The sequence below is a fragment of the Carettochelys insculpta genome, chromosome 2 (assembly GCF_033958435.1).
Source record: "Carettochelys insculpta isolate YL-2023 chromosome 2, ASM3395843v1, whole genome shotgun sequence".
NCBI classification, from domain to species: domain Eukaryota; kingdom Metazoa; phylum Chordata; order Testudines; family Carettochelyidae; genus Carettochelys; species Carettochelys insculpta.
Window position 1 is genome coordinate 5,768,244 of NC_134138.1, and position 9,861 is coordinate 5,778,104.

The following is a 9,861-nucleotide window of genomic DNA, read 5'->3' on the forward strand; positions in this document are numbered from 1 at the left end:
GCAGCCGGCGGGTGGAGGAACCAGGCTCCGACGGGCCCAGCAGAGGCATCCAAGGCAGCTCAGCACACTCCTGCTGCGGTTCAGGCTTTGTATTTGCCGTGTGTGGCTCCTCGGCCCGGGTGTGAATGCAGAGACAAGGGGCAGCCCGGCAGCAGCTGGTAGAGGGTGAAAGGAGGGGAGACCAGCCCTGTCTAACCAGCTCGGTGCCCCTTCAAAGCGGTTCCAAGTCCGGCTGGTATCCGGAGCCCTGGGGGGTGCAGATTTCTGTGGCGTTGGCCGTGGCACCACATGGCATTTGATTAAAACACGAGAAAATCCGTGGGAGAGACACAAACCTTCACACTCCAGGAGCCCCTCAACTGCAGGAGCCTGGGGGAGGGCACCTGCTTGCAGACAGGGCCTGGCGGGGGACACAGGGCCCTGCCGGAGCTGTTCTCAGGCTGGTCCCAGGAGCAGCGTGGCCCTGTGTGTTCACCCCAGGAGCAGCTGTCAGCCGGATACCTCAGCAGCCCGTCCTGCCAGGGGAAAAGGGGGGCAGAGACTCCTGTCCGAGCTGCAGAGGCCCAGTGGCAGCAGGCCAGGTAGGTAAGTAAAGGCAGGAGAGGCAGCCAGTGGCACATGCGTTTTCCTCCCGCAGGGCGCCAGGGATAGTCCGTCAGCTTGCCACATGGCAGGCTGGGCTCTGTAGTCCCCACCGACACAACTCTGCGGGTCCCCATAGGCCTGGCTTCGAGGAGCGCCCCAGGGCTGGGCTGTGCATGCAGGTGCCCAAAGAGATGGGCAGCCCCGGCCCGTCACAGGCTGTCGTAGCGGGTCAGCGCCAGGCTGCCAGGCACAGGGCCCGGGCCGTACAGCACCGGGTGCACGTCTCCGGGGTGGCTCACCCACACGTCATACACACTCTTATTGGGTGGCATGCCTGGCACCGTGTGGTCCAGGTCCAGGGAGAGGCTGGGGAGCTGTGGGCCCTGCTGCCGGGGGACCCCCGAGGGGCCCGGCCTCAGGTCCCAGTAGCTGGAGTAGGGCAGGCCCGGAACGGCGGGGAGGGCAAAGAAGGGGGGGCCGCTGGGGGGGGCCACAACATTGGGGGCCACGCACTTGGTGTAGGAAGTGGGGAGCTGCTCCCAGCATGGCCGGGGAAGCAGCGTGGGCGAGGGGGACAGGGGGCAGCCCTCGGAGTCCGAGCTGGACCCGCCATACTCACGGGGGGGCAGCAGCCGGGCGCGCTTGGCTGGGGCGCGGGGGCCTCGCGCCTGCTCTGCCCGCGGGCCGCTGGGGTCCCGCTCGTCGGAGGAGACGGAGCCAAGGGTGGAGAGGCTGCTGGAGGAGGAGGAGAAGGGCCGCGGTGCAGCCAGAGCGCAGGGGGGCCGCCAGGGCAGCACGGGGGGCCCGGAGGAGACGCGGACGATGGGGACCGGCCCCCACAGGTTGATGCTGATGGGAAGCGACTCCCCGGCCAGCTGGCTGGGAATGGGCTGCGCGGCCTCCCTGGGCTTCCCAGACAGCCCCACCTCCTGGAAGTCGCTCAGGAGTGAGTGGATGGTGAAGGAGCTGCCTGGCTGGGCCCCCTCGCAGGGTGTGGGGCCGCTCTCCTCCTGGTCAGAGCTGGCGCCCGGCAGCTGGCGCGGTGCCCCCTGGCAGCCATAGGGCCAGCCATGCAGGACGAAGGGGGCCAGGTCACTGGCGAAGGAGGCAGCCGCCTGGCGGGAGAGGGCCGTGTTCTGCAGCTTCAGCGCCTCGCGGGGGATGCGGCTCACGTCCACCGTCCAGAAGTTGCCCTTCGCCTTGGGCTTCTCAGGGTCTTTCAGCAGCTGCCGGGAGGGCGAGAGGTTCAGCCGGGGGCTACCCTGCCCCAGATGGAGCCCCCTGAGCATGGGGATGCCCCAAACCCGACCCCCAGCCTCCCTGTGTGTCCAGCCTGGTCAATTCACCCTCAGAGCCCAGCACCCCCATGCCAAACCTTAGCCCTGGGCTCTCCCTGCAGCCTGATGGTCGATCACACCCCCCCAAGCTGACTCCTTCCTCCCCTAGACCCCCCTTGCCCTCCCCCTACTCTGGGACCCACGGGGCTCCCACTCGTTCATTTTTCCAGGCACGGGAGGGATTACATTTTGTGATACGCGCCGAGGCCTGTGCGGCTGCGCACCGCCAGTGGGAACACACGGTGCCAGCTGGGGGCGCTGTGCCGATCAGCTGGACCCAGTCCCCAGCACATCATCTCTCCAGAGCCCCCCGCCCCCCCGAAGCTGTCATCTCCCCCCACCCCCAGCCAGACCCCCCCACCCCACGGGCGCACCTTGGAGAAGCAGCTGTTGGAGGAGAGGTTGTGGCGGATGGAGTCCTTCCAGCCCTGGTAGCCCTCCGAGAAGAAGGGGAAGAGGGAGCCGATCTCCTCAATGATCTGCAAGTGGGAGAAGAAAAGGGCGGTGAGAGCCCCTGGCCGGGCCCTGAGGGTTTGCTCCATTCAATGCCCCAGGCTGCCCTAGCCCGACCGCTGGCGTTGATGCCACCTTGCCAGGCCCTGTAGCTGGTGGGACACGGGCTGCGAAGGGGGAGCCAGGCGAGCACCTCTGACTGCGGTGGCACAAACCGGGGCACACGCCTCTGCCCACCTTGCGCACAACCCACCAGCAGGGCCCATCGCGACCGGCCAGCCTGAGCCACCCCGGCCGGCGAGCCGCCCCCCTGTCATCCCCAGGGCAAAGCTGTTAGACGCAGCCCAGCCGGCTTTCAAACGGCCCCTGCTGGAGACCCCGTCATGCCTGGTGCTGCGTTCCTGGGCTAGTCCCCCTCCCTGCTAAGACCTTACACCTCACTTCCCCTCTGGGGTGTCCAGCAGTGGCTTGTGAGACCTCCCCCTGCCAGACTGCAGAGCTCCTGGCTGCATACCTGCTCCCTGGGCAGCTGCGGGAACCAACTTTCCCTTTCATCGGCTCTTTGGGAAGCGACATAAAGGGACGGATCCCTCCCAGGCTGGTTTTCTCACCCTGCAGGTCTTTCTCAGAGCTCCTCTCTGACTCCTCCCGGGCCTTCTGCCATTATGATCACCTGGACCCAGGAGCCCAGCTGCCCTTATGCCAGCGCCCCTCAGAGAGGGAAATAACCTTCTTGCTTCCACTCACGGTTTCCCTGTTGCGTGTCCGAGGATCGCATTAGTGCTTCCAGCCACACTGTTGCATCAAGAGCTCAGATTTAGCTAATTATCCACAACCCCCAAACACTGGTCCCTCTACTTTTTCCACCCATGGGTGGAATGCATTTTATTTTGTGCACCAAGGCATGTGCGGATGGGCACCCTCAGCAGAAACTCACGCTGCTGGTGGTGAGCACTGTCGTTCTGCTAATGAGCTGGAGCGGGATCTGAATCTCTCTTGGGAGGCCGCCCACGTGCTCAGCTTAGAGGGAACACTGTCCCCACACCATTCTCCAGAGCATCTGCTTTCCAGAGCCCTCCATCCCCCAAGCATGGCTGACACTCTTGGTTCCTGGGTGTAGACGTCAATGTTCAGCGGTACAAAAGGGCAGATTGTTTGCTTGTACCCGACTTACTGATCTGTCTAGATCATTTCGTAGCAGTGACCTGCCCGTTCACTCTTACCACTCCCCCAATTTTTGGGTCATCTCAAACTTGGTCGATGGTGATGTTGGGTTTTCTTCCAGGTCAGTGATAAAAAATGTGACCGAGCACAGGGCCAAGAGCCACACCCTGCATGGCCCTGCTGGAAACAGGTCAGCGCAATGCCAATTCCTCATTGCCTTTCGCAGCTCTCACTGCTTCCCAGCTTGTCATCAATTTAATGGGCTCCGGGTTGGCTTTCCCCCTGCCCAGCCTTCAAAGAAATGTCCAAATCCAACTGCCAGATCTCTACGTACTGGAGAGCTGTGCGATTACTTTCTTCCAGCCAAACTTGTAATCTCATTAGAAAAGATGGAGTTTACTTTGACAGGATCTCTTTCCTTAACTCATGTCACTGGCATTAATTCCATCATCCTTCCTGCGGTCTTTACTGAGCCCCACGTCAGCCGCTTCTTTATCTTGCTTGGGATTCATGTCAGCTGAAAGGCCCATAATTACGCCAATCATGCTGTTTACCCGTCAGGAATAGTGCCCAACATTAGGGGTGTGTCTATATGGGCACAAATCTTCAAAATAGCCACGCTAATGGCCATTTTTGAAGATTACTAATGAGGCGCTGATTGAATATTCAGCGCTTCATTAGCATTAGGATGCTTCCAGCCACGGCACTTGGAAAGCGGCGGACCTTTCCGAAAGGTGCAGGGTCCTTTCGAAAAGGACCCCGGGGAGCCACGCCAAGCCATGCGCTTTCAAAGTGCCGCGGCCAGAAGCGTCCTAATGCTAACGAGATGCTGAATATTCAATTCAGTGCCTCATTATTAGTAATCTTCGAAATATGGCTATTTCAAAGATTTGTGCCCGTGTAGACACAGGCTGGGTGTCTTCCGGTCTTCTGAATTTTCCCTCATTGTACCAAGACTTACAGAAAATCAACATTAATGGTGAAGCCAGATCTTTTACAACTCTTGGATGTGCACAAGCCAGATGAACTGATTTTAAAATCTCTCACTTTAGAAGCTGCTGTTTAACATCCTCCTGAAAGAACTAGAGGAACGGATGACGTGTTATCATCATAGAATCATAAATCATAGAATCATAGAACACTAGGACTGGAAGGGACCTTGAGAGGTCATTTAGTCCAGCCCCCTGCCCCAATGGCAGGACCAAGTACTGTCTAAACCATCCCTGATAGACATCTATGTAACCTGTTCTTAAATATCTCCAGCGACTCAGATTCCACAACCTCCCTTGGCAATTTATTCCACTGTTTGACCACCCTGACAGTGAGGAACTTTTTCCTAATGTCCAACCTAAACCTCCCTTGCTGCAGTTTGAGCCCATTGCCTCTTGTTCTATCCTCAGAGGCCAAGAAGAACAAGTTTTCTCCTTCCTCCTTATGACTCCCTTTTAGATACCTGAAAACCGCTATCGTGTCTCCCTCAATCTTCTCTTTTCCAAACTCAACAAGCCCAATTCTTTCAGCCTTTTTTCATAGGTCACATGCTCTAGAATTTTAATCATTCTTGTCGCTCTTTTCTGGACCCTCTCTAGTTTCTCCACATCTTTTTTGAACTGCGGTGCCCAGAACTGGACACAATACTCCAGCTGAGGCCTAACCAGTGCAGAGTAGAGCAGAAGAATGACTTCTTGTGTCTTGTTCACAACACACCTGTTAATACATCCCAGAATCATGTTTGCTTTTTTTGCACGGATGAGATGAGATGGATGAGACTCCATCATCTGGGGTTTTACTTTCCAAATACAGAACAGAAATATTTACTGAACTCTTCTCCTTTTCTAACATTACGATTAATAGCTCTACATTTCCATCGAGCAATCTGTGCGGGGGTTCAGGGGTCCCCAAGCTCTGCACCCCGGCCACAGGCAGGAGTGACTCTCACTCAGCAGGAGAACAGCGGGTTTATTAGCTGACAAGGCACAGCATCTTATAGAAGAGTCAGTACAGCCAGCAGAGACAGCCAGTCCAATGCATATTGGGGAGAGGAGGCCCTGAGGGACCCCCAGAGCCGGGGCCTTGTCCCCTCCTTTGTCTCTCTCTCTCCCAGCCCAGACTCACTGCTTCCAACTCCCAGTTCCAAATCAAACCCCTCAGGCTCCACCTCCTCCTTTGTCTGCAGCCCAGAGGTGTCACTTGGTCGCCAGGTTACCCTCAGCAGGAGCCCCCCACCCTCTGTGAGGCCCACACGTACACACTTATCCCCCACGACATCACACAATCATTAACAACCATGGACTCAGCACCCGTTGGTGTCCGATGCCTCTCTATTTCCTTCCATCTTTCCCTGTCCAGTGCGGAGTGGTTTAGTTTCTGTAGACTAGCTCTGGCATTGGCCACCGTCGGCAGATGGGATGCTGGGCTGGATGGACCTTTCGTCTGACCCAGTATGGCCATTCTTATGTTCTTATGTTCTGCACCAATCTACTATATCATCTCCCCATTCTCTGTGGGGTCTGCCTCTCCTCTTCGAACCGTCCAAATACCAGGGTCTTTTCATTTGTTTGCTCATTCTAGAGATATGCCCCGATAGCTGTAACTTCCGTTGTATAACCTTCAGCAGTAGGTTCTCTTTCGGCTACATCTTCCTACCTCATTCCTGGTTGGTGACCTTCTGCAGCCATCCTATCTAGTAATGGGCTAACACTATTGTGAGGATTCATTTTGTTCCTAATATACTTAGAAAACTCCTTATTGTTTTTAATTCTGCTGGGCCTAGATTTTTCACCTTGTGTTCCTTAGCTTCCCTTATCAATGTTCTACAATCCCCAACTTCTAATTTATACTCATTATTATCAACTTTCCCTTTCTTTCATTGGTTATACATTGTTTTTTAAAACAAAAAGCAGTAAAGTAGCACTTTAAAGACTAAAAAAATAATTTATTAGGTGAGTTTTCGTGGGACAGACCCACTTCTTCAGACCATCGCCACACCAGAACAGACTCAATATTTAAGGCACAGAGAACCAAACACAGTAATCAAGGTGGACAAATCAGAAAAAAAATTATTAAGGTGAGCAAATCAGAGAGTAGAGGGGCAGAAGCGGGGGCCGGGGGGAAGGTCAAGAATTAGATTAAGCCAAGTATGCAGACGAGCCCCTACAGTGACTCAGAAAATTCCCATCCCGGTTCAAACCACGTGTTAATGTGTCAAATTTGAATATAAATGAGAAATTCGACACATTAACACATGGTTTGAACCGGGATGGGAATTTTCTGCGGCACTATAGGGGCTTGTCTGCATACTTGGCTTAATCTAATTCTTGACTCCCCTCCCCCTTCTGCCCCTCTACGCTCTGATTTGCTCACCTTGATTATTTTTTTTTCTGATTTGTCCACCTTGATTACTGTTTTTGGTTCTCTGTGCCTTAAATTTTGAGTCTGGTCTGGTCTGGCTCTGGTCTGAAGAAGAGGGTCTGTCCCACCCAAGCTCATCACCCAATAAATTATTTTGTTAGTCTCTAAAGTGCTGCTGGACTGCTGGTTTGTTTTGATAGTCTATAGACTGGCCTGGCTTTCTCTCTGTTCATTTTCATTCAGTTTTTTCTCGTGTTGTCTGGCACACCTGTGCAAGGCAGGCTGGTTACATAACACAGCACCCAACTCCAGCACAGGCAAGACGGACAGGCAGGAAACTGTCAGGTCCCTGGTGTCCATGGACTGGAGCAGACTGCAGCCGTCTGCATCTTTGACAAGGCCCTTTGAGCCCTTCCAGGACACCAGCAGGCCCCTGCTGGGGTGGGACTGTAGCCTGGGTAGGAGAGGTGAATGGGAGCAGTGCCACCCCATTCGCAGCAGGGCCCCAGCTCAGAGTCCCTGCAGCACCTGTGGAGCTGAGCTCTGCTGAGGGAGGGACGCCTCTGCCCAAGCCCTGCAAGTGCTGGGGCCAGGGGGCAGAAGCACCTCCCCTGCAGGCCCCAGCGGGGGGCTGCAACAGGCGGGGAAGGGTCCCCTCCCTGCCAGCCCCAGGAGGTCTAGCTCCGAGGCAGAGGTTACCCACAGGCAGGCACCTGGCAGCTTGCTTTAGCCCCGCTGACCTGGAGCCACCCAGGGCACCCCCACCCCACACTCCAGTGCCCATAACTGCTTCTGCACCCCACTCCCACCCCCTCCTGTACCCCAACCTCCACCCCACAGCCCCCACCCCCATGCCACACCCCAGAGCCCCTAACTGCTTCTGCACCCCCTCCTTCACCCCCCTCCTGCACCCCACCCCCCTCATCCCTGGCCACACCCGAGTTCTCACCCTTCCCGAACCCCAACTACCTGCCTTGACCCGGAGCCCCCTCCCATGTTCTGAACCCCTTGGCCCTGCCCCCAGCCTGGAACCAGCACATCCCCCCCCGCCGGGTCCTGTCAGTCACTGGGATACATCACAACACCCCCCCCGGGCGGGTGGGAAGATCAGGGGACACCGGGGGGGGGCTGGGGCTCCCACTGGACTGACCAGCGTCCTAGGGCCAGGGCTGGCCGGCCTGCCCCGGGCTCCATCCTGCCACTCCAGGGCAACTGGCAGCCAGTCCCCCTCCCCCTCCCCCTCCACTGGTGCCCCCAGGATCTCAAGCCCCTCCCCCCAGCGCCATGGGGCAGCGGGGGCACTGCGTCTCCCCATGCATCTGATTGGCTGACTTGTACCACCCCCGTCCCCCCCGGGCCAGCCCCACAGGCCGGGGAAAGGGTCCCGTGGTTGGCTGCCCCTGGGCACCCGTCCGTACAGGGCGGCCTAGTGGTTAGAGCGGGGCGCCTGGAACCAGACCCACCGGAGGCGGGAGCTCGCCCCCACTCGCCCGTGCCTCAGTTTCCCCAGCCCCGAGGCACGGCCCGGCCCGGCCCGGCCTGGCTGGAGGCGGTGCGAAGGGCCCGGGGGAGCCCTGGGAACCGGGGGGAGCTCTCCGCCCCCACGCCCCCAGCCCCAACCCGCCCGGTCACCTGACCTCTGCCGACCCCCCTCCCCCGCTCCTAATCTGCTTTCCTCGGCCGACCCCCGACCGCGGCTTGTTTACACGAGATAGCGCCGGCGTGGGGCGGGATGCGGCTCGGCGGGGGGCTGCCGCCTGCCCCACCGCAGGAGCGCGGCCCGGGCTCCCCCCAGCCGGCTGCACTGACCCCCCGGCCCCGGCTGCCCTGCCCAACTCCCAGCCCCCTAGAGCTGCCCCGCGGCCGGGGGAAATCAGCCCCCGGCCCCATTGCCGGCGGGGGAGATCGGCTCCCTGCCCCACAGCCGAGGAGAGATCAGTCCCCTGTCTCTGTGACCCACAGCCGGGGCGGGATGATCAGCCCTCTGCCCCACAGCCGGGGGGGGGAGATCAACCCCCTGCCCTTCTGCCCCACAGCCGGGGGGGGAGATCAACCCCCTGCCCCTCTGCCCCACAGCCGGGGGGGGCGGAGATCAACCCTCTGCCCCACAGCCGGGGGGGGGCGGAGATCAACCCTCTGCCCCACAGCCGGGGGGTGGAGATCAACCCTCTGCCCCACAGCCGGGGGGAGGGGGAGATCAGCCCTCTGCCCCACAGCCGGGGGGGCGGAGATCAACCCCCTGCCCCACAACCCGGGGGGCGGAGATCAACCCCCTGCCCCTCTGCGATCAGCCCCCTACCCCTCGGACTTGCCCAGCGCCCGGTCCGTGGTGCCGGCGGAGGGCAGACGGGGCTGGGACTCGAACCCGCAGAACCCCGGCGCGTACCTGGGCCAGCTTGAGGCGGCGGCCGGGCGCGGCCTGGATGACCAGGGCGATCATGGCCAGGTAGGTGTAGGGCGGCTTGCGGTGCCGGTTGTACCTCTTCTTCCGCCCCCCGCGGCCCGAGTCCTGCAGCTCCGCGGGCGCAGCCCCATCCCCGGCCCGCTCGGGGCTCGGGGGGCTCGAGGCCGCCGCCGCCTGCGCAGGCTGGGACATGGCCCCGGTTCAAGGGGCGGCCGGCGGCTCCCGGCTCCCTCCAGCCTTTCTCCTGCTGCTCCGCATCTCTGCCGAGGGGGCCGGAGCCCGGCCGGGGGAGGGCCGGCAGCGCACAATTAGCAGCTCTCTGCTAAGCCGGGCCTGGAGGTGAGAGCCCAGCTGGGGGCAGGAGGGAGAGTCCTGCCCTGCCCGGCCCGGCCCTGCCCTGCCCTGCTGGGTCCTGCTTGGCCTGGCCCTGCTTTGCCCGGCTTGGCCCTGCCCTGCCCTGCCCTGCTGGGTCCTGCCTGGCCCTGGCCCTGCTCTGCCTGGCCTGGCCCTGCCCTGTCCTGCTTTGCCCTGCCCTATCTGGCCTGGCCTGGCCTGCCCCGGCTTTGT

General features: G+C 59.9%; 1 protein-coding gene across 1 annotated transcript; it reads right to left on the bottom strand.

The window, feature by feature from the left end:
- Positions 1 to 794: 794 nt before the first annotated feature.
- Positions 795 to 9,486, bottom strand: LOC142009581 (forkhead box protein H1-like). The gene is made up of 3 exons (XM_074987840.1): positions 9,277 to 9,486; positions 2,297 to 2,401; positions 795 to 1,811 (listed from the first exon to the last, which is right to left on the bottom strand). The coding sequence occupies exons 1-3, from the start codon at positions 9,484 to 9,486 to the stop codon at positions 795 to 797; spliced, it is 1,332 nt and encodes a 443-aa protein (XP_074843941.1).
- Positions 9,487 to 9,861: the final 375 nt, after the last annotated feature.